Source organism: Chelmon rostratus, chromosome 8 (assembly GCF_017976325.1).
Source record: "Chelmon rostratus isolate fCheRos1 chromosome 8, fCheRos1.pri, whole genome shotgun sequence".
Lineage (NCBI taxonomy): Eukaryota > Metazoa > Chordata > Actinopteri > Chaetodontiformes > Chaetodontidae > Chelmon > Chelmon rostratus.
In genome coordinates this window covers 12,240,252-12,264,466 of record NC_055665.1, presented here as the reverse complement: position 1 = coordinate 12,264,466, position 24,215 = coordinate 12,240,252, and the positions used below count along the sequence as shown (strand labels likewise).

Sequence of the window (24,215 nt, the reverse complement as noted above, 5' to 3'; positions counted from 1 at the left end):
TAACAGAACAAGAGAGCACTGTTTCTTCAGCATTGGTTGAGTTTCACAGCTGTTATGCAAAATGGTTTTGCATGCTCACTGCTTTAGTGACAGAACAACTTGATGGTTAAAGTATTTATCACTTTGCTTTTCTTTTTTACTTTATAAAAGTATTTTATCATGCATGAATTAGACAATGCTGTCCAATGTAACTCATGCAAGGTGACTGACCATTCCATACTGTGTAGCATCTGCAATGCATCTATCTCAGCAGGCACTTACAGGCATGGTCATGACTGCTTTTGTCAGTGACCAGAAAAGCCTTTTTTTATTGGATAACACAATTAAACTATTTCTCCTCATCTCTTGCTTGGTTTGCCTCAAGGATTCTTTAGAGCTGAACATAAGTAAGGATTAAATATGCATTGTAATGGAAGAATATACTTAAATCACAGCCTGTGGTAGTTCACTGGAACAACTAATACAAAAAAACTTTTCATAAAATTGCTGACTCTTAATTGATGTCAGTGAATCTTACATTATCTTTATATGTATAAAAAGCTCCAATGATACAAACTTTTGTTTTTGCTGTCCTGTAAAATTAGGGATATGTCACTTAAGCCCTGTTTGCTCTAGACCCTTGACATACTTGTCTTCATGTGGTTTACAAAAGGTGGGATGGTGGGTGGCCATTTGGTCAGAGATTCAGAGCTTTCACAGAGCATTCCTTAAATCTGGTGGATATTTGGTCACTTACATAACTCCCACGTAGTTACATCTCATTACTTCCAACAAACAGCCAATTCATATAGCGAGAGGTTCCTGTCCCCCAGAGTCAGCACTGAATACCTGCAGTGTTATGCTATGTATTCCAGCTGAATCATGATTCTCAGACCAGGGCTTTATTCAATCAAAGCTGTGTCTAGGTGTTAGCAAAGTCTGGTATAAGTCAAGTTACATACAGCAGACACTGAAAAAGCAGCCAACAGCCATGCAAAGCTGAAACATGCAGGCTATTTATGTGCTACTGTATGTGGAAGAACACATAAAATGTCCCAGCATGTACTGTATAGAGTTCCAGAGCAAAAATTGCAGTTTTAGTATACTCATTTAAAGTCTAATCACACTAAATGTTAGATTTAAAATCACTGGCTTACTAAATTTCATGCTGGATCAGTTGAGTTTAACCTACCAGGAAAATGTATAGAAACATGATAAAACATTCAAATAATAAAAATGATAAGAAGAAGACAAATAAGAGAGTAGTAATATCTGTAGATTATATTTCATCCTCAAATCTGTGTAAAAAAAAAAAATGGCACTCCTTTTGAAAGTCCAATACAAATATTTTCCATGGTGGTTGAGAGAGTGGGACCACTAGGCGTGGAGAAGGAGGGGGGGTCCTTAAGTAGGAGCCGACTTTATCACTCTCCTCCTTTCTAGTGGTGGTCCTTTCTCTCACCTTTTTCCTCCCAGATCATATCCAGCAAGTCCATGTGAGCTTTTCAGATGGAGCAAGCGACACAAAGCAAGCGATAAAGCCAAGAACTAAATCATTATTCTGGTAAGTTCGCTTTTCTTCCTGTGATATCAAAATAGTAAATGCAGTCATTTTAATGAATATACTCCGCTTAGATGTCTGCTGATATTCTGTCACGTCATAATGCCTCTCAGGGAGCTGAATAAGGACATTTGTGAGAAGTAGACATATTTAATTTATATGTTTTCATTGGAATAAAGACCTTAAACAGTTCCACTGCACTATTGGCACTGAATGGTGAGCATGATATGCAATTTTGAGTGTGCACACATTGTGTAGCATGGTTAGAAATACTGTAACTCACCTTAATCTGTCTTATCTTTAATTGTTTTCCATTCTATGAAAATTACTGGTAGTATGACAATTCATATTTTAGAAGATTAATTCAGTTGATTCTGCAGCCAATTATTCCGTTAATCCATGCTCTCCAGTGCAACATCTAAAAACTGGCTTGCTGTGTAGCAAAGCATCTTAATGTGTTTACTTGCTGCAAGATTTATTTGATTTTCTACAGATTTAAGGCCAAGGCTGGACATATTTCTCTTAGTGGTTTTATGAGTTGTGGCTGCAGCGGATTATGTAACCTTCTGTATAGTGAAAGACGTACAGTGTCCCGCACAGTTCTATACAGTGACGCTCTGTTACCTCTGGTCTCTCCAGCAGACCCTCTAGACTTCCCGCTCAAGTCACCTTCTTCCTTCCTGTTCAAAACCAACTAGTTTAGATTCGACTGGGTTTGGCAAGACATTCAATGAACTATTATGGCTGATTGGAACAGTGCTGCACTTCACTTTTAAAAGTGTGGCCGTATGCACAGTTTTTTAAAAAAGCTATATAATGTAATTTTTCATGAACTTTTTGTAGAATTTAAGCAGCTCAGTAATATTATATTTTGTTGATGATGCTTTGCCTTGCACTGGTATACAGAAAACTTGACTAAGAAAGTTCAGAAATGTTTTGATATGTTCTTCCAATCCACATGATTTTGATCACTAAGTCTTCTTAAATATCAAATCACAGCATATAACTTTTGGAGATCCTGTAGCCTAAATGCTATGACTGAGAAGTTAAAGGACAAAGTGTCAGGTCAGACAAGAAACCTGAATTTGCTCCAGTTGAAGCTTCTTCAAAGGCAGTAGAAGGTTTTGCAAGTGAGCATCAAATTGTGAATGGGAACTGGCTGAAAAAGAGCATGTATGCCCAGCAAAGCCTTTCTCGGGATGAGAAAAAAGTTCTTAGATGATTTGACATAAAATTACATGAATTAAAGTCAGTCATAACTCAGCTCTTTCATTTTTTTTTTCTTCTCCAGGAGAGACCCGGCTTAATCCCCTTTACAAGTGGTCACAGAAATATAGAGGAAGGAGTTCATAATTTTACAGTAACATACATACAGATCCACCAAAGGCAATAGCATCTCTGGCTACTGCTCCTGGCTCAAAATGCTGTTTACTTTAGGACTTCTCCTCCTTCTCACCCCATTTCCCTCCCTTCAAACCACGACCAATGAGAGGAGAAACTCGACAGGAAGCGAAGCGAGCAAACCCAATGCCGTTTTCACCCTGTCAAAACCAAAAACCACTGTTGCTCTCGCCAAACAGACCGCTCGCCCAACCCTAAAGCCAAACACAGTCAATCAGACAGTCTTACCCACTCCAGCAGCCACGAAAAGCAAGCCCAGCGCAGCAGTGATTCAAACCACTCCGCCAGCAGTAAAGGCTACTCCAGTCACTGGCACCGTCACCAACAAAGACAAGCACACAGCCTCAGTCAATCAAACTGTTTTAGCTAAATCCCCTGCAGCCAGTGAAGTGAAGCCTACCAAAGACAAGCCTGCCCCCACTGGAGCACCGAATGTACAATCAGCATCCACAAAGTCTGCTTCAGCCAGTGGTGCTAAAACCACCAAAGACAAGCTGCAGCCTGCAGCCAATCAGACCGTTACAGTGAAATCTCCTTCAACCAGTGATGGGAAGACTGCCAAGGACAAGCCTGCCCCCACTGTAGTTCAAAATGTTCAGTCAACATCCCCAAAGTCTGCTCCTGCCAGTGGTGCTAAAACCACCAAAAACAAGCCCACAGTCTCCGTCAATCAGACTGTTGTAGCTAAATCTCCCTTCGTCACTGATGTGAAGAACTCCAAAGACAAGCCTGCCCCCGCAGTAGTTCAAGCTGTTCTGTCAACACCAGCGAAGGCGGCTGCATCTGGTGGCTCTGCAGCCGACAAAGAGAAGGTCACATCCTCTGCCAATCAGACCGCTGTGGTCAAAGCTCCCACCACCAAAGAAAAGCCTGCCCCAACACAACCAATCAAAGTGGTCATCAGTGAAGGCTGCGACTCCAGCAGCACCAAGGAGCAGGAGCTGAAGCTGAAGCCTGGCGCTCCTCTGGTGATGACGCATAAGATCAGCTTGTTGCCCGGTGGTTGCACTGGGGGATGTGAGTCTGAGATGGCGGCGCTGAAAATGCGTGTGGCCCGACTGGAAAGAGAAATGTCCTCCTTCAAAGAGCAATGTATGATTCTGTCATATTCACCAGATTATCATATTTGACGGAACACATTAGAAATGTGGATTCAGTAATTTTGTTCATTTTTGTTGCTGCCCAGGTCCATGTTCTGCAAATTGTCAAAATGACTGTAGTGGCAATGGGGAATGTCAGAAGGGGAAATGCATCTGCCAGCAGGGATTCATGGGTCCAGACTGCAGTAAGTGTGCACAGGGAGCCGAGTGCAACAAAAGTAAGTCATTAGAGACATTAAAGTGAGAGATGTTATTTTTTTATTTTGAGTATCATCTTATTCACACTGACTGTAACCTCTAATCTTGCAATTTCAGAAGCTGCCAAAGGAAAGGCCAAGGTAACAGTGGAAACAGTTACCCTGCAGGTGAACAAAGACAAGGAGAACATGCAGGAGAAAACCACCAAGGCAGAGCACACCCTCCTCCAGAAGAAGGAGCAGAAGAAGGTGTCTGAAGCCAAAGAGACAGACACCAAACCCAAAGTGGCTACAAATGCTAAAGCAGGTCTTGTTAAAACACAATCAAAACAAGAATCTTCTGTCAAGAAAATAACTATTAAAGACTCTTCAAGTGCCACAAAGGCCAGTCGCCCAACTGTTGCTCAAGTTCTGTTGAAGCATGAGGGAAGAAAGAAAGAAGAGGCCCGCAAAGGCAAAACAACAGTCTTGACCTCTAAAAAGGTCCTCCAAAAAACTGACCTCAAGCTAATTAAGGAAGGAACTGCCAGTAAAACATATCCTAAATCTGACCAACTGAAAGATGAACCTCAAACCAATGTAACTCAGAGTAACCTGAAGAAATCTAATGGCACGGCTAAAATTGTGACCATTCTGACCAAGGTCATGGCAACCAACAAAACCAGAGCGGGGAAGGAGATCCTGGAGCAGTCCACACTGGCTGAGAAGAATGTTACTCAATCATCTGGACATAAACGCACCAAGAAGGTCAAAGCAGAGACTGTAACTGTGCAATCTGTTGACAGCAGACACACTGAAGCTGGCAAGACTGGAAAAGAGAAAGTTACACAGAAGAGTCAGTATGTTGTGAATGCAACCATTGCGTCAACTTCAGGAGACACTCGAGTTCTGCACAACAAGACAACAGTCCACGGCTCTGGGAGCTCAAGGAGGATGGGAGGATCTGGACTAGGTTCGGTCAAGGTCATGAACATCTCTTCCTACAGCTTCACTGTCACATGGTCAGCCCCACAAGGGATGTTCAAGACCTTCACCGTGATCAGAAGAGAGCCACGATCAGAGGGTGACGAAGACTACCATGAGGAGTTTGAAGAGGAGGATCTCGAAGGAGACAAGGCCTCCACTGCTAAGAACACAACTGAAGTTCAGGTACACAGTGAGAGCACCAACGCAACTGCAGCTTCTGGTAAAGCTGTTGGATCTAGAGGCAGAGCTGAAACCAAGCGGATCTCTATGGTGGTCCCTGGCAACGTACGCTCTGTGGAGTTCAGCAACCTTCGGGCAAGCACAGGCTATGTCCTGTACATATATGGTGCTGCATCTGAGAGACGATCAAAGATTCACAGAGTAACTGCAGTTACAGGTGATTTAAGCTGCACATTTTTTATTTATATATAATTCCTCCACTACTACTACGACAAATTGTGAATAAGAATATTTTCTCTCACCAGGTCCTGAGCCAGCCACCGAGATGGTTTTCAGCAATGTGACAGAGTCTTCTCTCACTGTTTCCTGGTCAAAACCAAAGACCACATTTGCAGGCTTCAGGGTCACATACACCAACATTATCACAGGTCTGTCAAAGACTACCCGTATACAGCATCTCTGGTCAAAAACACAGTAATCAGACAGTGTGGGTCTTTTATTGAGAGGTGCCAGTTGTTTAACCGTGGTATTTGTGATGTGTCATCCTGCCAGGGGAGATCCGCTTTGTGACTGTGGACTCTCAGCAATCTCAAGTGGTTCTGTCCAGTCTGTCCGCTGGATCCTCCTACATTATCACTGTAACTACCACACAAGGCAGAGCCCAGAGTGACGCCCTCACAGCCGTTATCACCACAGGTACACAGTCAGATAAGCTTACCGGAAAGTGCAGCTACTTTTTTTTTTTTTTTTTTTTCCCTAGCATGTGAAAACATCAATAAACACAAAGCATTGTCTCTTTCCTGCAGTGCCTGCCCCTCCGACACATCTGCAAGTTGTCAATGTGACAGATACCAGAGCTGTGCTGCAATGGACACCCAGTCTGGGCAAAGTAGACCGCTTCATCATCAGCTATGAGTCCTCCAAGAGTGAGTGTGGCAACATTACCCACTAATCACTGATGACAAAGTGCTAATGAGTAAGCTAAGTGGTATTAATTGTCCTTCCTGCTGCAGCTCCTAATGTGACAGTGACAGTGATGCTGTCTGGAAACTCGGTGGAGCACCAGCTGAGAGGCCTGCAGAGAGGCACCCTGTACACAGTCAAAGTCCTGAGCCAGAAGGACAGCCTCCAGAGTATGGCCATCTCAACTACATTTACTACCGCTACTGGTGAGTAGATGGAAATAAATAAAGGGAGATCAGGTTTTTTAAATTTGCTTTAGTCTACAGAGTTTATGTGTAAACTAAATGCTTGTGCATTTTTGCATCCCTCAGTGGTCAAAGCCAGTGAAGTGGGTGCTCGCTATGCCGTGGTGGCATGGAAGATGTCCAGTGTTGTTTATAACAGCTACAGACTGATCTACCAGGTGGCAGGAGAGGAGACAAAGGTGAATAATATTCCCTCATCATTGGCACATACAGTGCAAAGACATAAGAGAGTAACTTTGTGTGCCTTCTACATTAGGAGGTGATCCTGGACGGATCCATCACGGAGTATAAGCTGACAGGGCTGTTGTCGATGTCACGCTATATTGTTCTGGTACAAGGCGAGAGAGATGGACACTACACGTCTGTTGTCACGACTGAATTCATCACAGGTAGTGTATTTCATGCCTCTGCTAATTTCTCTGCCCCATCAAGACTTTTTTGTGATTTGAGTTGCTCTTTTTTTTCATCCCTCAGGCAAACTGCGTTTCCCTTTCCCTACTGAGTGCTCTCAGGAGCTGCTCAACGGAGCTCTGGAGTCAGGTGAGGTGGATATCTACCCGCAAGGTAAAGAGGGACGAGCGGTCAGAGTCTATTGTGACATGGAGACGGACGGAGGTGGCTGGACGGTGAGACAAAAACACTGCTGTTATCTGAATCAAACCTTGCGTGAAAAAAGTGGCAGAATGGATTTAGACAATCTGAGGTGTGGTTTTTAGGTGTTCCAGAGGAGGATGAATGGAAAGACGGATTTCTACAGAACCTGGAGTGAATACAGTGCTGGCTTTGGAAACCTCAGCGAAGAGTTCTGGCTCGGTACAGTTGCAGCAAGCTTTTTTTTTTTTTTATTATCACCACATCTACATTAGAATATTTGTTTTAAATAAACTGACCTAAACTGTCCGCTCTACGTTTCTGCCACTATTAGGAAATGAGCTTCTTCACAACCTGACCAGTGTCGGCCCTGTAAGTCTGAGAGTGGATATGCGATCTGGAAATGACACCGCTTACGCTCACTATGCTAACTTCTCCATTGATTCAGTGGAGAGGCACTTTACTCTTACAGTGTCTGGCTACACTGGAACTGCAGGTGAAAACTGTATAAAGGTTGAATTTTCCTGAACATGTGCAGCATATATTGTGTTACACAGTAAATGCCTGACAATTCATATCGGAATGTCACTGGATTTCTCTGTCAGGTGACTCTATGAGGTACCATAATGGGCGTCCATTCTCAGCCCGCGACAAGGACCCTGATCCTCTGGGGATCCACTGTGCCAGGGCTTACATGGGAGGCTGGTGGTACAAGAACTGCTACAAGACCAACCTCAATGGTCTTTTTGGCATCAACAGTAATAATCAGGTAGAATTCAACTACTTTGAAATAGACTTATGAATTTTAGACATCCTCTATTATACACAAACCAAATATCATCACTTGTCTCTATTCTCACACAGGGAATAGTCTGGATAGACTGGAAGGGTAAAGATGCCTCCATTCCCTTCACTGAGATGAAGTTCAGGCCGTCCAGGTTCTCTCCTGCAACTCATGGCTAAATATACATCAGTCTTCATGGGTTCTCCAGTCTGAAAACCTTGCATCTGACAGAGAACCACAGCTCCAGAATCCAGAAGAAAAGTGGATCTCACAGTTGCTGCATGTCACTTTCCAACTCAAATTGCATGTACAGTGGTGTTGATAGCTGTAACAACAGCGTGCAAGATTTTTTCTGATGTTTTTTTCTTCTCTCTGGAAATAAACCAAAAGAGTGGAGAAATCTTTATTGCAACTTTTTGTATACTGTTCTGCTGTTCTGCCCGACCCGTCCATTTCAACACAGTTTTGTTTTGACTCGTCTTGTGCACCACCACGGTATGCCACCCCACTACTACTGTAATTAAAAATGCACTGTCTCACTCCATTGGAATAAATGTGGCTCATGTGGGTCTGAAGTGTCGTTTTGTTTTGCTTTGTAAGTTAAAACACACAAATCTCTTAACAGAGAGCAGCTTCTTCATTCCCTGCTCTACAAGATAAACTAATGCCAGTATGATTGTCACGTCAGCTGTGATGTGTTGTCACGCCCTTCACCCAGTCCAGGCCGTGTTTATCGGGCTGTCTCTCGTTACATGTGTTGCATTCATCTTACTTTCAGATGTGTTGACCTAAAAAGCTATCTAGATGGCCTTGATTTTAGTGAAAACACCAACATTATATCAAACTGATGGGCTCAGAGACTGATGAGAAAAAGACTATAAATGTGGCAAGCAGTGTGCTGACTGGCTTTCTGAAGTGGGACACCAGCAAGAAGCCACACAATGGCAATAGAAATATCACTGATCAGTGTGGGAGCTGTGTTCCTGGTTGTTATGCTGTTCATGGCACTGATTGGCACTTCTGGTCAGAGAGACAAATGTGTAGAGAAAGACAACAAGGGAAGCAAGTGGGCAGGTAATTATCTATCTGTTGTCTTTATGTGTGTATTTGATCACGCTGGTTGCACAATCAAGTTTTTTAATGTCATGAAAATATAATTAATTAATCCATTTGTTCAACACATGGACAACTAACACATTGAACTTGATTTAATGGATTTTGATGATTAGTAATCCTCTGTTTTACCTTTCTCTTTCATTCAGTTGAGGCTGGCCTGCTGCAGTATCTGTATCAGTTCCTCCCCTGCTCCTCTTCTCCTTCACTCCCAGGTCCTCCTGGCCTCTTCCTCATAGGCAATATGATGGAGCTGACACATGATCACCTGCCAATTCACCTGACCAATCTGGCACAGCGGTATGGAAACGTATATCGCCTCAAATGTGGAAACACAAGTAAGCACAGTTTTATTCTATTGCATGCAATCAAGCAGATCAGCTTCTTTAAAGAACTTTTTTGTCGACAGTTGGGTTCTGATGGGCACAACACCAACAGCCCTGTTGTGTTTTTGCAGCCATGGTGATTCTTAATAGCTGTGACGTCATAAGAGAAGCACTGGTGAAAAAATGGTCAGACTTTGCTGGCAGACCGGTTTCATACACAGGTAAACAACTCAAACGTCTTTTGCAATGAGAGTATGCCTGACTATTGTACAGCTCTACGTTCTTATGACCTCTCCGGACTTGTGTCAGGTGATATTGTGTCTGGGGGAGGGCGCACCATCTCTCTGGGGGACTACAATGAGGAGTGGAGGGCACATCGTCGTGTAGTCCACAGCGCTCTGCAGCGTTGCTGCCAGCAGTCGTTGCATGATGTAATTGAGAGGCAGGCGCTGCATCTGCGAAAGGTACGGAAAACACCAGAGGAACAAACTGTACACTAGTGGACAACAGGATGACAAAAAAAAAAAAAATGATCTAAAAAATTATTAGCCTGTAATATAATCGCGATCCAGGCAGCAGACCAAAACTTAAGATATTTCCAAAGCGGTCACATGAAAAGCATTGTTTGTCTGTTTTCAGGTTTTGCTGGACTATCAAGGCAGTGCTGTAGATCTCTCAGAGGATTTCACAGTGGCAGCCAGTAATGTCATCACCACTTTGGCTTTTGGAAAACAAGTGAGTATCTGTCCTCCCACAGCTCAGTTTTGTACCTCTTAGTATCAGGGATGGATTGCAAAATCTGTTTTTCATCAGTGAACAGTTGCGGTTGTGGCTGACCAGCGCTTGGTTGCCTGTCTATGTTTAAGAAACTTGCATTACATAGTAAGTCCATTTAAAATGTGCTAGTGTGTTATCAGACAGTGCATTTTATTGGTAGGATGTATGAAAATACTATCTCTGTGTTTTCTAGTATGATAAGAGCTCTTTGGAGCTGCAGCAGCTGCACAGCTGCCTGAATGAGATTGTTGCTCTTTGGGGTTCCTCTTGGATTTCTGCTCTGGACTCCTTCCCACTGCTCAGAGTCAGTAAATATTCATTGTCTCGACTGTAGATCACAGGAAAGTCTGGCAAACATCTTCTTCATGCGCTCTCACACATTATGTCATTTGTTCTCCCAAAGAAATTACCCAACCCTGTGTTTTCCCGCCTCCTGAAAGAGGTGGCCAGGAGAGATGCAATCATACAAAAACATCTCAACAATTACAAGGTTAGTAAAAAAAGGGCTGAAAAGAATTAAGTGTTGAAAAATGTGTCACAAAGCATACAATAGAGAGCTCTAATTATACTAAAGTGCTCGGATTACTGGTTAAAAAAAAGAGGCAAAAAAAGAGGCTTGGTGTGGCTTGGTGATTAGATAAGACCTGTGTGCAGTCATTTCTGTCAAATCTCAGAATCCCACAAGTTAAATCAGGCGGTCACGCTCATAAAATGAGACATGTTATCTATAAAGCCTGTGTTCATCTTTATCAGCTGCTGCTTTGCTATCTGTGCAGTCACAAGACAGCAAAAATGAGGACGCCATCGCAGGATCCCTCCTCCACGGCCTTGACAAACATCACAACACAGAACATGGAGTGGTAAGCAGTGAACACTGAGGAGGATCAGTCTGAATTGTGGGAGCAGATTACGGGTTGTGTTTGGGGGTGTCTCTGTATTATCCACCATGTCAGCAAGGGTTTTTCTTTAATGAATCATCTGGACGCCCTGAAATTTGAATATAATAATAATAATAATAATAATATTCCTACCAATAAATCATGTCATCGTGTCTCCAGCTCCTCACAGATGTTCATGTTCACATGGCCACTGTGGACCTTCTCATCGGGGGAACAGAGACCACTGCAGCCTGGCTGAACTGGACCGTGGCCTTCCTCTTGCACAGACCAGAGGCAGGGCGCACCATTTTCCATAAAACACCATATTTACACGTCCTGAATCCCATCTCAGTGTCTCTTTCCTCTCTTACTTTAATCCTTAGGTTCAGGCCAAAGTGTATGAGGAGCTGTGCACAGTGCTGGAGGGACGATACCCCAAGTACAGTGACAGACACAGACTTCCTGTCCTGTGCTCTCTCATCCATGAGGTGCTCAGGCTCAGGCCTGTGGCCCCGCTGGCGGTGCCACACAGAGCCATCAGAGACAGCAGGTCAGAGAATGTAAAAGGAGGAGATTTCCTACTGAGATAATTTTTCTGTGAGATCAGACAGCTGGTAGAGGTTGGTACAACAAAGACCAGTTTACATAGGCGGCAAAGAGTCACGATTCTCCGGTATTTCAGGAATAATTTTTAGCCCTTGTTCCAAAGTCAAGGCAGGAAGCATGATAAAATGTCAAATATTACACATTTGTGATTTGTGATGCAAATACCTACAATGAACATGGCTATAAAGGAGGAATTGCATTGAAAAGAAAAGAGTAAACAGTTTGCACAGGACCCAGGCTTAACTACTTCTCCCTATAATGAGCCTATCCAAAACAAATCCCTGCAAACTGGCTACATAATTACACAAAGAATAAACTGAAAAGCACCAATTTTGTTGTTTCCATGTAGAAAATGTGCAGAATTTTTTATCTGATCTGGGATCAAGTCTGTCAGTGAGCTGGTGCACACAGAGACCAGCTGAGTTGATGTACTGATTTTGTGCTCTGCTTTTTCACCATGTGTTACCTGCTAACACTGTTTTTACCTGTGGTAAATCCCCACACATGTTTAGTATTGCAGGTCACTTCATCCCCAAGAACACAGTCATCATTCCTAATCTGTTCGGAGCTCACCACGATCCTGCAGTCTGGCCTGACCCGTACAGTTTCAAACCAGGTACTGCTCCCTGACTGTGAGCTGGAGCGCATTCCTTTCACTTGGCTCGGCACACCTCAAATAAAGTCGCTCTCTCTCTCTTCCAGAGCGCTTTCTGGAGGGAGGAGGAGGCTCCACCCGTGCCCTGATCCCTTTCGGAGGTGGGGCCCGGCTCTGTCTGGGGGAGTCTGTCGCCAAAATGGAGCTCTTTCTGTTCACTGCCTACTTGCTGAGAGATTTCCAGTTCGTCCCTCCTGAGAGCGAGGCCTCTCTGCCCGACCTGAGAGGAGTTGCTAGTGTTGTGCTCAAGGTCAAGTCCTACTCAGTCATAGCACGCCCAAGAGCTGACTAATCCCTGAACGACAGAGGGTGTACTGCTTACTTAACTGTTGGCCATTTGTGTGCTAATAAAATACTTTTTATAACTTTTACATGTAAAATAATTACAGAACTTTTACATGTATGTTTCTCATCAATACTTCTGCCCATTTGCCTCTAGTATTGGATATCCTGATTAGAATAAACCATTAATGAGTTTATGTCAATAAATCATCTGAGCCTCACTAAAAAACATTTAGGCCAGATTCACATACAGTGGTTTCTTTCACATCTTACATAAAGGCAAAGCAAACTGCAGTTTTAGTGCTTGTGCTCAATTGAAGGTTATTTATATGAAAAGCCTCAACATCACAAGTGTGGCTGGGGGGTTGTTGGGGTTGGGGTTGTGCACTGCCTGGGGGTTGTGCAGCTTACTGTCAAAATGTCAAATACCAGTAATTTTACAAGAAGAGTATCTGCGGTAGAGTCTGGCAGCACCACCCAGAGGACAAACACTGAACATGCTGTGAAAAGTGAAATAACTTCACTCCTGTAAAATCTCCAGTGGACTGCTGGAGGCACAGCTTGTAAAAACGTGTTTGCATTTACATCATTAATAGGCCTGGTGAGAGATACCAGTGGCAGCAGGCTTTACTATAAGGTGTTATTATTAGAGCATGAGTTCATCTGATGGGCTGGTCTAAAGATGAGCTGCCTCAATCTCATTTCCTGAAAATGTGTTCTGAAAAGCTTCTGCTATGCAATGATTTAGCAATAAGCATTAAAATCTGCAAGAAGACATCTTCTGAGAGAAGCATGGCTTCCTGTTGGTTGTTAAGACTCTGCCTTCTTTCTCTGACACACGCAGCAGCTGGACTTCACTCATCTGGTAATTATGGAAACATAGAACATGTTCTCTTGTTAATCTGTTTTCCATATCTTCTGGGATAGGATTTATTAACTCTGAAGCTTTCTGACCTTATTTACAAAATGCTGAGGTACTACACGAGGTACTGTAAAAGATTTTTCACCATCGATTTTTACCAGTAAAATGAATTCAACTGAATATTTAGTTCAGATAAACTTGAGCAAAAATGTGAAAATAATGCAGGATTATCAGATCAGGTTATAAACATGTTCAGGTCATGATGGAAGTTTTCAGGTCCATCAGTGAACACTGTGCTGGTGCTTTTGACAGAACTACCTGGTGAAATTAAATGCTTCTTCGTCTTCTCCAACAGATCATTTGATGATGATGTTTGCCTTACAAGGAGATGGTGTTACTTTGCCCTGCGGCATACCCTCTATTGAATCCTGCTCCTCTGTTAACTGGAGCGAGGCTGGAGAGTTTGGATCAGTAACTGAGGTGGTGAAGGCCGGGAAGGTGACGGCTAAAAACGTCCCGAGACTCGGCTTTCTGCAGGACTGCTCTCTGCGGATCCATCACCTGGAGCTCAATGATGCACGACTTTACTCTTGCGGCAGCGGACCACTCAACTCGAGTGTTTTGCTTCAGATTCTTAAACGTGAGTGAGTTGTCCTGGTAACGCAGAGCGGTTCTTGAATGAGCTCATGACAATATCACAGCAATCACATGATTTTTTTTTTCACCAGTTACTGAGAGCTCGACTCCTGCGAATGGTACAATAGAGCTTCAGTGTTACCTCAATACATTTATGGGACATGGCCCTTGTAACAGCAGAGGGATACAAATCAAGTGGAGTTCTGATGATAACACGCCTTTGGGTGGAAATAGATTTGGCGTTGAAAATCCCTCTGCATGCTTCTCTAAGTTGATCATCAGAAAAAAAGTGACAGACCATCACAGGAAATGGAAATGCATGCTGTTTCAGAATGACACGATTAAAGCCACCATCAGCTATACAACAACAGTAAAAGGTAATCAGCTTAGCTGGATTTTTTTCCAAATGACAGATGTGGGTGAAGATGTACAAAGTGTAACCAGTGGTCCCTTTCCCCCAGATGGTGTAGAGGAAGTGTTTGCTGCAGTGGGTGAGTCAGTGTCACTCACTTGTGGCAACACTTCCTCTCTCGGTGCGAGTGGCAGCGTGGAGTGGGCCGTGGGTGGAAGGACACTGACAGATCATATGTCACCCCATAGAAGCCAAACAAAGGCATTTCATGTGAACACAGACTCATCACTGGTCATCGGCAAAGTGAGTGCTCTGCACGCCGGGGACTACCAGTGTTCAGAGTCCACCGGTCAGCAAAAGGTGTTGCACAAAATCAGGCTGCATACCCTCGATGGTGAGTGTTAAAACCCCAGTGTGCCGAAACAAAGAAGCCCTTCTGCTACATTTACTTTTTTTTTGTCACTGCAAAACATTTCCTCTTGTGATTGTCTTTGCAGTCACTTCAGAGTGTGGGCCAGGAAGATATAATCTCACCTTAACGTGCGTGCTCACCTGCAGTCAAGAATGTGAAAAAGACTTCAATTTAACCTGGTCTGGAAGTAGCCGAAACAGCTGGCAGAGCAGTTTAATAAGTGACAATAACACTCTTATAAAAAGGCTGTTTCTCCCAGTTTCACCTGTGACGTCAGATGAATTAACCTGCTTAGTGCATAGGGAGGGTGATGTGATGGCGTCAAAGAGGTGGCCCACCGTTGACTGTAAGTATGCATCGTGCTATTGTTGCCCTTTGTCCTAAATACAACCCACACATATTATAAAAGGCAGCCCTGTTTCTGAAAATGATAATGATTTGATGCCTACAGCTCTGCAAACACGTGCGTGGTTAGCCCTTCCTCTGGGGCTCCTGCTATGTCTTGCTGCTGGAGGACTCTACATATACACAAAGAGAAAGCAGAAAAAGGATGCAGGTACTGAGTCTAGTTAAGGAACTATACCTACAGTGCAGATGCAGTGTGAGAATGTTGTCGAGCTTTGACAAAAATACCCAGAATGACTGATGTTTTTTTAACCTTTCTGTTTACAGGAAATGAGCAGTCGACTATTGGAATGGTAAGAATAAATGCTGAAAAGACAAACAACAGTTGTGCCAAAAATACCTGCTGAAAGCTTTACTTTTAGTTTTGCTGTCAAGCTGAAAAATCAAATGTAACAACTGCAGGATTCCTCTTCACAGACTCATGTTTACGATGCCATTCAGGATGCAGATGATGAGGAACTACACCAGCAAAGAGGATCCAAAAGAGAGGCTGCCACCACCGACAGTTTCTATGATTTATTACAGGCTGTGAACTAGAACTAAATAAAAGTGTTTCTTTTCCTCAATATTTTAATCTTGACAGGTAATTTCAACCATCAATACACAAAATATATGTTTTCCCAAACCTGTGAATTTTTTCTTGTCACACACAGAAAAGCAGAACAATGTTCAAGACTCCTTTGTCATGATCAGTCATCATCAAAAAGGTCAAATTGCGTACAAGATTTCACTGTTCACATTTCATTTAAAATGACACAGATGATCACAAATATCAACAGAAACAAGGCAGTGATGTAGAGTCAACGGTGGGCAGCATTTTCCAGTTTGCACTTGTGTACAAATTTTCCATGAAGCTCAATATAAGCCGCAAGAAACGCTTTTAATCGATGACACGTGCTTTTACATCATGAAGAAATGTGAGCAGGCAATCCAGATGAGTCAGCAAAGGAAATCTTTTTTCCTGGAGCAGAGTTAAAAAGACTAATAATGGACTGCAATGAAGGAGAGAAAATGGTTATCCGACTATTTTAATATGACGAGGATTCAAGCACGATTTCATAATAGTAAAACTACTTACAAGTACACAGGTCTTCTTGCTGGAATTGCTGGTATAGACTGTTGGCTCGTTGGTGTGGGAGATCTGCGAGATAAAGGCAGAAAGTTGTCAGCTGAGTGATAAAGATAGATAGATAGATAGATAGATAGATAGACAGACAGACAGACAGACAGACAGACAGACAGATAGATAGACTTTATTTATCCCAAGCTGGGAAATTTCAGTGCAGCAGCAGCATTACACACAGTGAAATAAGTGAAAAATTGTGAAATAAGACTATAAAGAACAAACTATACAGAATAAAATATCAAAATAGCAAGCAGTAAAAACGTATTTACATAATAATAAAATATCAAAAGTAGCAGAAAGAAAGCAGAAGAGACTCGACTAAAGACAGCACAGCACAGCGCTCACCCTCTGAAGGTGTAAGATTCACGGTCTCATAACCGTCAGTGTGCTCCACAGGACTGCCTGATAAACAGCCAGAGAACATGAAGCTGTGATGATGCTTCATTATGCTGCATCGCTATCAAAATTTAAAAAGTAGCTTCTGGACTTGTCAAACCTGCTGGGGGCCTCCAGGTCTGCTGCGCAGCTCTTTGGGTGCTACATCTGCGGTAAATTAATAGTCCTATTGATGCAGCAATCATGGCAACAGCAATAACGACTGGGGCTGCAACTGCAATAACTGCCCAGCTGCTCCCGTTCTTCCTGGGTTTCGAAATACTCCCGCTGGCTGTCAGCACTGAGGGCGACAGGAGGAAAACGTAAGCATCACAGTAGCACATTTCTCTGGATATTACCGATGCAACTGAAACGGGATGAAAAATAATAAAAACCTGGAGATGTTGTGGCCACAGCCTCCTTTTCCACTTCATGCAGGAAATAGAAAAGGTTCAGAAGTTACAGCATGAATCTTGTCATTTATTGTCAGAGATAATACCAAACAGGTTAAAATCTTACCCTGGACCAGTAGATAAATGTCAAAGCAGCGCTGAGTTTGTCCAAGCTTGTATTTACATCTGTACCAACCACTGTCACTGTTGTTCACAGAGTGGATGGCCAGTGATGTCCCGTTAATTTCAGCCCTTTTAGAGTTGACAGGTACAGCATTGCCTCCTTTCAGCATTACCCAGGACAGGTCTTGGGGCCCTTGTTGTCCTGATGTCATGTCCACTGGGCAGCTCAGGTTAACAGATGTGCCGGGCGCTGCCTTCACCACTTGGAGAGCTTTGCATTCTGAAAGATTTACGTGACACATGACTTATTCGCAAAAGAGTGAGAGTAAAACAAATGAAGTAAATCCTACCTTTTACTTTCAAAGGTATGTTTATGACAAAAATAGCATCCCAGCCTTGCCAGATTTCACAGCTATACAGTCCCTCATCAGATTTCTGCACTTTTGTCAGAAAAAGTGACATCCGTCCACTTCCATCAGCCTCCCATTTTACACGCTCGGCATCCTGGATCTTGGGTGTTTTAGGCCTGGCAAGGATGACCTTCATCTGGCTGACATCTGTTTCATGCTTAATCCATTTGACTCTGTAGCAGCTCTTCATCCCAGTCGAGTTAAAACAAGGAAGAGCTATATCATCTCCTTGAGAAGCAATCACTGGTGAGATGTCTTTAGAATGAAAATAGATGAAGTTTAAGAACAAGACCCAGTGTTCATATTGCATGTGTACATTAAAGCATTCACTGTCGACTGATTAGCAAAAAGGAAATACATTCATGGTATTCACCGGCTGAATCAGGTGAAGAAATCATTCAGTGATCTACTCACCACTGCAGTCTGATATAACCATAAACAGAACTAACAACAGCAGACCCTGGGGATAGAGACGCTCCATTTTGTGTAATGCAACCAAGTGCAGGCACAAGAGGTTGTTCTCTTCTGGACTTAATTCTTGTCTCCACCTATTCTCAGTTCTTTAAGTCACGCAGAGGTCTCATCATGAAACTACCTGCAGGACAGTCAAACATTAGGTCTTTTAATCTCATGATGTGGCCCATGTGCCACCATGTGGCAAGAACAAAGCATTACAACGCATTGACCAATGGCCCTGAGAGCACAAGGTCAGGTTATTTCTCCAGCTCACGCTTTAATGTGAGCGAAGAAAGCACTGCTAAAAAGCCCTTGAGCCAGGTTTTTACCGCCCTGCCGCTCTGCACTGTGGCTGGCAGACCTGACTGCGGCTGTGCAGGACAGCTTGCGGGTGTGAGTGTGTAGGACTGCATGAGTTTGGGCCTTTCGCTCTCAGTTACAGTTTGCTGAATAATAAGTTTCCAAAAATAACCATGTTTGTTTTGTCAGACATGCCTCATAACCAGCTTGTTTCTTCAGAGTAATGTGCATTGCCTTCTTTTTTCCAAAGTCACAGCTCTCCTTGCTGCATCTCACTTCCTTCCTTAAATAAAATGTCAGCTTATTTTTAAACCGGTGAGGAAGTGTCACCCTCTCAATCGACCGTATCAGAGCTTACACATTTAAATGAGCCCATCCTGGCCGTTACCCAGCAGGTATGTAAACGTCCCATATTGAGCAATAGGACAGTGCTTTTCCCTCACTGTAGCTGGTGAAATTCAGACTGTGGACTGTTGCAGGTGCATCCCCCAGTTGACCTCTGTGCACTGCAGCCTGAAAGACCACAGAGTATCTCACCAACACTAACTGAAGCTCTCTCACTCCACTTCCTCTTGTCACCCGATTTATAGAGCCATCATAGCGTTTCACACTCTCATTGTTGGTTTCACAGGCTCTCTGCAGTGTGCACAGAAATGGACGGCTGTGTTCAAGGTTAGCATTCTTTTTCCTGCTGTGTTAGTAAAAGCCTGTGTTTTTTGACTGGACGATCTGTGAGACTGCTGTGTGTTGGTTGTTTGTCTATTGCAGGAGGCAAAGCATACGGTCTTCTCAAGTCTCAGCAGGAAGAAAAGCTGAACTCCATCAATGAGGTGAGCTGATGTCTATAGGCAAAGTCATCATATTTTAACAGAGATAAGTGGCTTTTGCAATAGTTTTTCAAGACACAGCGGCTGGACACAAAAACAATTACTAATAAAAATATGACTGATCTCTGGGTGTTATCACTATCACTTCCCCAGGCCTTTCTCTCAGATCCCCAGTATGCAGAAGAGGAAGACCTTAGCTTAAAGCTTGAAATGTTTAAAAGTGAGTATTGGTTTCGTGAATTATTCTATCATTCACATTATACCCACACATTTTGGAATGAGATTATATTTGCTTGCATTGCAGACAAGTACATGGAGTTTGATCTTAACGACAATGGAGAAATAGGTAAAAATGCTTAAATATTTTTAGCTACAGTTAGCAACTGCTGTTTTCGGCAGTGACCCACAATCAAACTGTTCTCACAGATTATAGATACAACCACTGTTTACTTATTTGCTTCCTTCGAACTACAATTTTTTTAAAGATATAATGGGACTGAAACGGATGCTGGAAAAACTTGGATTGGCCAAGACTCACTTAGAGCTGAAAAAGATGATGTCAGAGGTGGTTGGAGGAACACTGAAAGACACTATCAGCTACCACGACTTCCTGAATATGATGCTGGGAAAAAGAAATGCAATTCTAAAACTGTGAGTAAACAATGGATAATTCAGAGAATGGGCTGGTACCCAAAGTTGTCTCACAGGAGGATTAAGCTCTTAGATTATTACAGAATGAATATGCGTTGGACACATACATTTGTTTGAAGCTGGTAGTAATGCTGAAGGCCTTAAACCTAATTCTAGCTGATTAAAAACAAAAGATTCAAATATTGGCGTAGTGTAAAAGGGCCTAAAATGTCTGGTGATTGTTTAATGCAAAGAAGCTTCTCTTTATACTCTCTTACATTCACAGTAATGTTGTTTATAGCATCTGACATGTGATTTTCTTCATTCAGGATCTTGATGTTTGAAGGCATGGGAAAGGAGCAGGAGCCCAAAGATGTGGCACCACCTCGTCGCAAAACCTTTTCAGACCTGCCCTGAATGAACTCTCCATCTCAGCAGGCCATGACTATCATCATGACATTTTTCCAGATTTAGACATCACATACATGCTTTAAAATTGATGTAAACAGGACAATACATCAAATATATAGTGAAATGTGCCATTTCTATGTAGTAAGACCCTAAGACTACATTGTAGGCAAATGAATGCTTTATAAGAGAGTCCAGGCTATACTTCATGGCTGTAGCTGCTTAGCTAAATACAAAACATAGCCTATTGATGTGCAATCTACATAAGAATGGTCATCAATGCTTTTACTATTGCTAGAAAAAGTTTTTTATATAAGGAGTTTTTACATTACATTTAACAAAAACATTTCACAAAATTGGCTATATAAAAAAGACACACACACGCACAACGAAACAAGTTCTGTAGAAAGTTAATAAAAGTGAACTGTAAGAAAATCAATTTTGTTCTTGTTCTTACTAAAATTACTAAAAACACAAATTAATTATCACTGCCTGCCAGAACATGAGTCATGAGGAACTTTATTTTGAAAAACTGTGGGTGGCCGGAAGACCTGTTTGTCATCATCTCGGGAGCGAGGATAAACTGCAGACTGTAAAACACGAGCTAAGCGTTCAAGTTGATGTGCTAACTGATAAAAAGAAGGGTGAGTGAAAGTGACTTTCTGCAAACACTTCTATGCATGCAGGAGACAGGAGCTCTGAACACAAATTGCAGTTACAATGATTAATTTGCTCACTATCGGTATTGTACGCGGCAATGCTAACGAGCGCTAGCAAGCAAGCTAGCGTCTAGTCAAGAGCTAGCATTGGTAGCAGGTAAGAGACGCGAAGTCAAGGCGAATTTAATGTTATATTCAATAAAATCCCCCATTTTTTAAAAGACCCAGATTTAAACGCTCATTTTTTTCTGTAATAAAATGTTGAATCTACGTTTGTAAAGTTTGCATCTCCAGAATTGATTTGAACTGCCGGTTTTAGCAGTTAGCCAACCGGTAAGGATATGGAATGAATCCGGTCCACCGCGACTCTGTTTTGGTCTGACAGGAGGATGAGCAGCTCAGAGGAGGTGTCCTGGATATCCTGGTTCTGTGGACTGAGAGGGAATGAGTTCTTCTGTGAGGTCAGTGACCGGGGTTATTCCCAAACTGGGATTTTAGACTGGATCGACGGTTTCGATTTATCACCAAATTGCAACTCATTTTATAAAAAGTTATCAAAAAATGAACAGGTACACCGAGGAAAAACAGTCAGACTGCAGTCTATTTTTTCTTTTAAATGGGCACACACCATGCATTGTTGTTTTTGTTGCTTGCATTATATTTTATTATTTATACGTTGTAATGTTAACTAACCTGCACTAACTTGTTCAAGTTATTTATTCATTTTGGGCAGCCAGGTTTTTTTTAATGCATTAATGGACTTTTCAGTGTTTTTTTTGTCTTGATTTTGCTTTCCCACTAGTTCTATTGCTCTGAACAAACCTGGAGATGGCAACCAAGTTTCACACAAGTCATTTTTTTTGTTAGTTAGTAATAATCTGTGTCATTTGGTGCTGTCGTATTAAGATGTACAGTTAAGAGCTGCCTTCGAGAGCCACTTCCCTGTGCTGCTGGGCACTAATCTGTTCCATTGAAGCACATGAAGCCTTCTCACTCAACATGTAAAAGGAAAAACACTTAAAATAAAAAATACCAGGAAGGAACTTGGTGGTAGATGTAGGAATCAGTGTGCCGAACGCTGGTTTTGTCTAATGGGTTAGCACTCATACGATCCAATTCTAATTTTAACTCGTTGCTGTCTTCATTGGCAGCATCTGAGTAATCCTGTTAAGCTCTTATGTAACGCTTCCACATCGGTGTGCTGTAGCAATGTCCTTTAACCGTAATTAACGCCATTAATAGCCAGTCAATCGTGTGTTACAGGTTGATGAGGACTACATCCAGGACAAGTTTAACCTGACAGGTTTGAATGAGCAAGTGCCTCACTATCGCCAAGCTTTGGACATGATTCTTGACCTGGAGCCAGGTGAGAATATCGGGCAAGTAGCGTTTCTTACATGAAATTTAATAAAGCAGAGTCAACGTATCTACATAAATTACTTTAATTTGGCAGATGAGGAGCTTGAAGACAACCCCAATCAGAGTGACCTGATAGAACAGGCGGCAGAGATGCTTTATGGGCTCATACATGCACGTTACATCCTCACAAACAGAGGCATTGCACAGATGGTGAGAGTGTTACTCAATAACTTCAAATTCTTACGCGCTCTTTGACAAGAATCAACAGTGATTTCTAAATTTGTTCTTTGTAGTTGGAAAAGTATCAACAAGGGGATTTTGGCTATTGCCCCAGAGTCTATTGTGAGAATCAGCCAATGCTTCCTATTGGTAAGTCTGGCTTTTCTTTCATTTCCACTAAACAAATTCTCCCTCATACAAAACCCACACTGCACCTCTGACCTCTGTCAGTGGCTGTGAAGACACACTCGACCATCACCGACCTCTTGTCTAATCTAGGTTTGTCAGACATCCCTGGTGAAGCAATGGTGAAGCTTTATTGCCCAAAGTGCATGGATGTTTACACCCCCAAATCCTCCAGACACCACCACACAGATGGAGCCTATTTTGGGACAGGGTTCCCCCACATGCTGTTCATGGTGCACCCAGAGTATCGCCCGAAGCGACCAGCCAACCAGTTTGTGCCAAGGTGTGTTTCATCTGAGGCTATTGTTATTTATTGTTAGCATTCACTTAAACTAGTATTAACATGCCTTTATTAGTATGTTTGAAGTGATTGGCAACCAAAAGGAAAACTTTGTCTTACTCAGTAGGACTTTTTATTGAACTCAGGTATCATATTGAGACTGATATCAAATAATTTCATACGACACTCAGCCCCTGACCTCAGAGGATTAGAAAAGGATTTTTTTTTTTCTGTCCAGGAAGTGACTAATTCTTTTTTGTTTTCAGGCTATATGGTTTCAAAATTCACCCAATGGCTTATCAACTCCAACTTCAAGCTGCATCAAGTTTCAAGAGCCCGGTCAAGACAATTCGCTAAAGCTCTGCTTTGATGAACACAGTGGACTCAGAGACTTGGTTTACTACTCGTTTTAAGCAATGGATTATATGATCCCAGTGAATGCCTGTACAGTTCCCCAAACTCACCTCTGTGTTCATAGACACTTTCAGATTCAGATTCATTTCCTCTTTTAGTGAAACACTGCTACAGTTGAGCAGGTTAGTTTTTCTTTATCAAACATGTAATTATTCCCAAAGGGTCAATCTCATGATACAGTGTTTCATTGATGTCAGTCCATATTTTCACACTTGTCTGAAACAGAAAAGTGGCTTTAACTGTGTTAATGAAGGCTGCAGTGTGCTTTGTGGCGATTGCAGGTGATTGAATGTAACAGGAAATGTTGCCAGCAGCCCCTGTCTGGTTTGCCTTATCTGTGATAGTCAATTCATAAGTTGGAATTAAATTTCATCAAATCATATTAACTTTACAGATTATGGAACGTGCATATGATTTTATCTGATAACAGCAATATGTGTCACTGTGGTCAGGTGCTATTTCCAAGAAACAATGAATACCAAATTAGAGATCAAGAACTTAAAAATGGACCTATGGTTGTTTTCAGTTTTATTATTACACTGTTTACTTTCCTTCACATTCAGTGGCTGTGTATGTACTTGATTGTTAAGGCAACTGTAACAATATTTTCCTGATAATCCTAAATTTGTAGTTTCATCATGTTTACAGTATTACAATCTAGACATGTGACATTCTCAAGAGTTTGGTGTTGATTGAACAAGCAGCAGCAACATCTACTGTGGAACAAGTGAATTACATTAAATATTTATATCTTTCCAAGATCTCACGATACTTTAAGTT

General features: G+C 42.3%; 6 protein-coding genes across 9 annotated transcripts; 5 read left to right on the top strand and 1 right to left on the bottom strand.

The window, feature by feature from the left end:
• Positions 1-1,427: 1,427 nt before the first annotated feature.
• tnxba (tenascin XBa) lies at positions 1,428-8,521 on the top strand. The gene is made up of 15 exons (XM_041942867.1): positions 1,428-1,543; positions 2,832-4,033; positions 4,128-4,259; positions 4,357-5,601; positions 5,690-5,812; positions 5,937-6,080; positions 6,191-6,310; positions 6,398-6,553; positions 6,659-6,771; positions 6,849-6,981; positions 7,067-7,218; positions 7,309-7,405; positions 7,518-7,679; positions 7,789-7,952; positions 8,048-8,521. The coding sequence occupies exons 2-15, from the start codon at positions 2,962-2,964 to the stop codon at positions 8,144-8,146; spliced, it is 3,912 nt and encodes a 1,303-aa protein (XP_041798801.1). The 5' UTR covers positions 1,428-1,543; positions 2,832-2,961; the 3' UTR covers positions 8,147-8,521.
• Positions 8,522-8,908: 387 nt separating this feature from the next.
• Positions 8,909-12,614, top strand: LOC121610300 (steroid 21-hydroxylase). Its single transcript, XM_041942333.1, has 12 exons — positions 8,909-9,041; positions 9,230-9,418; positions 9,538-9,627; positions 9,716-9,870; positions 10,046-10,141; positions 10,377-10,487; positions 10,587-10,673; positions 10,960-11,043; positions 11,242-11,355; positions 11,445-11,611; positions 12,180-12,283; positions 12,370-12,614. The coding sequence occupies exons 1-12, from the start codon at positions 8,909-8,911 to the stop codon at positions 12,612-12,614; spliced, it is 1,575 nt and encodes a 524-aa protein (XP_041798267.1).
• Positions 12,615-13,368: 754 nt separating this feature from the next.
• LOC121610833 lies at positions 13,369-15,846 on the top strand. The gene is made up of 8 exons (XM_041943129.1): positions 13,369-13,469; positions 13,822-14,106; positions 14,195-14,479; positions 14,564-14,848; positions 14,952-15,212; positions 15,318-15,422; positions 15,539-15,564; positions 15,689-15,846. The coding sequence occupies exons 1-8, from the start codon at positions 13,397-13,399 to the stop codon at positions 15,806-15,808; spliced, it is 1,440 nt and encodes a 479-aa protein (XP_041799063.1). The 5' UTR covers positions 13,369-13,396; the 3' UTR covers positions 15,809-15,846.
• On the bottom strand, positions 15,773-18,232 carry LOC121610834. 3 transcript variants are annotated; one of them, XM_041943130.1, is made up of 8 exons: positions 18,112-18,232; positions 17,638-17,952; positions 17,292-17,567; positions 17,168-17,200; positions 16,894-17,073; positions 16,743-16,799; positions 16,350-16,412; positions 15,773-16,263 (listed from the first exon to the last, which is right to left on the bottom strand). In XM_041943130.1, exons 1-8 carry the CDS (start codon positions 18,176-18,178, stop codon positions 16,253-16,255), a joined length of 1,002 nt encoding a protein of 333 aa, XP_041799064.1. In that variant the 5' UTR covers positions 18,179-18,232; the 3' UTR covers positions 15,773-16,252. The 3 variants fall into 3 exon arrangements, with proteins under 3 accessions (XP_041799064.1, XP_041799065.1, XP_041799066.1); XM_041943131.1 differs by having other exon boundaries at positions 15,773-16,232; XM_041943132.1 differs by having other exon boundaries at positions 18,071-18,175.
• Positions 18,233-19,026: 794 nt separating this feature from the next.
• LOC121610275 (allograft inflammatory factor 1-like) lies at positions 19,027-20,713 on the top strand. Its single transcript, XM_041942307.1, has 6 exons — positions 19,027-19,125; positions 19,222-19,283; positions 19,434-19,500; positions 19,585-19,626; positions 19,766-19,931; positions 20,240-20,713. Exons 1-6 carry the CDS (start codon positions 19,107-19,109, stop codon positions 20,325-20,327), a joined length of 444 nt encoding a protein of 147 aa, XP_041798241.1. The 5' UTR covers positions 19,027-19,106; the 3' UTR covers positions 20,328-20,713.
• A 148-nt stretch (positions 20,714-20,861) lies between these two features.
• LOC121610274 (casein kinase II subunit beta) lies at positions 20,862-24,196 on the top strand. Of its 2 annotated transcripts, none has more exons than XM_041942304.1 (7): positions 20,862-20,962; positions 21,363-21,438; positions 22,241-22,343; positions 22,431-22,546; positions 22,630-22,705; positions 22,835-23,024; positions 23,288-24,196. In XM_041942304.1, exons 2-7 carry the CDS (start codon positions 21,367-21,369, stop codon positions 23,376-23,378), a joined length of 648 nt encoding a protein of 215 aa, XP_041798238.1. In that variant the 5' UTR covers positions 20,862-20,962; positions 21,363-21,366; the 3' UTR covers positions 23,379-24,196. The 2 variants fall into 2 exon arrangements, with proteins under 2 accessions (XP_041798238.1, XP_041798239.1); XM_041942305.1 differs by having other exon boundaries at positions 20,895-20,962; positions 21,300-21,438.
• The last annotated feature ends 19 nt before the right edge of the window (positions 24,197-24,215 follow it).

Excerpts from the sequence above, each read along its gene's own strand:
- LOC121610833 (XM_041943129.1), top strand. The coding sequence starts at position 13,397 with ATGGCTTCCTGTTGGTTGTTAAGACTCTGCCTTCTTTCTCTGACACAC. Across the intron at positions 14,480-14,563 it reads CTATACAACAACAGTAAAAG|ATGGTGTAGAGGAAGTGTTT; the intron begins GTAATCAGCTTA and ends CCTTTCCCCCAG. Across the intron at positions 15,565-15,688 it reads AGCAGTCGACTATTGGAATG|ACTCATGTTTACGATGCCAT; the intron begins GTAAGAATAAAT and ends TCCTCTTCACAG.
- LOC121610275 (XM_041942307.1), top strand. Across the intron at positions 19,501-19,584 it reads AAAGCTTGAAATGTTTAAAA|ACAAGTACATGGAGTTTGAT; the intron begins GTGAGTATTGGT and ends CTTGCATTGCAG. Across the intron at positions 19,932-20,239 it reads AGAAATGCAATTCTAAAACT|GATCTTGATGTTTGAAGGCA; the intron begins GTGAGTAAACAA and ends TTCTTCATTCAG.
- LOC121610274 (XM_041942304.1), top strand. The coding sequence starts at position 21,367 with ATGAGCAGCTCAGAGGAGGTGTCCTGGATATCCTGGTTCTGTGGACTG. Across the intron at positions 22,547-22,629 it reads ACAGAGGCATTGCACAGATG|TTGGAAAAGTATCAACAAGG; the intron begins GTGAGAGTGTTA and ends TGTTCTTTGTAG. Across the intron at positions 23,025-23,287 it reads GCCAACCAGTTTGTGCCAAG|GCTATATGGTTTCAAAATTC; the intron begins GTGTGTTTCATC and ends TTTTGTTTTCAG.
- LOC121610834 (XM_041943130.1), bottom strand. The coding sequence starts at position 18,178 with ATGGAGCGTCTCTATCCCCAGGGTCTGCTGTTGTTAGTTCTGTTTATG. Across the intron at positions 17,568-17,637 it reads CATACCTTTGAAAGTAAAAG|AATGCAAAGCTCTCCAAGTG; the intron begins GTAGGATTTACT and ends TAAATCTTTCAG. Across the intron at positions 16,413-16,742 it reads GAATCTTACACCTTCAGAGG|ATCTCCCACACCAACGAGCC; the intron begins GTGAGCGCTGTG and ends TTTATCTCGCAG.
- tnxba (XM_041942867.1), top strand. The coding sequence starts at position 2,962 with ATGCTGTTTACTTTAGGACTTCTCCTCCTTCTCACCCCATTTCCCTCC. Across the intron at positions 5,813-5,936 it reads ATACACCAACATTATCACAG|GGGAGATCCGCTTTGTGACT; the intron begins GTCTGTCAAAGA and ends TCATCCTGCCAG. Across the intron at positions 6,982-7,066 it reads CACGACTGAATTCATCACAG|GCAAACTGCGTTTCCCTTTC; the intron begins GTAGTGTATTTC and ends TTCATCCCTCAG.
- LOC121610300 (XM_041942333.1), top strand. The coding sequence starts at position 8,909 with ATGGCAATAGAAATATCACTGATCAGTGTGGGAGCTGTGTTCCTGGTT. Across the intron at positions 9,628-9,715 it reads CAGACCGGTTTCATACACAG|GTGATATTGTGTCTGGGGGA; the intron begins GTAAACAACTCA and ends GACTTGTGTCAG. Across the intron at positions 10,488-10,586 it reads ACTCCTTCCCACTGCTCAGA|AAATTACCCAACCCTGTGTT; the intron begins GTCAGTAAATAT and ends GTTCTCCCAAAG.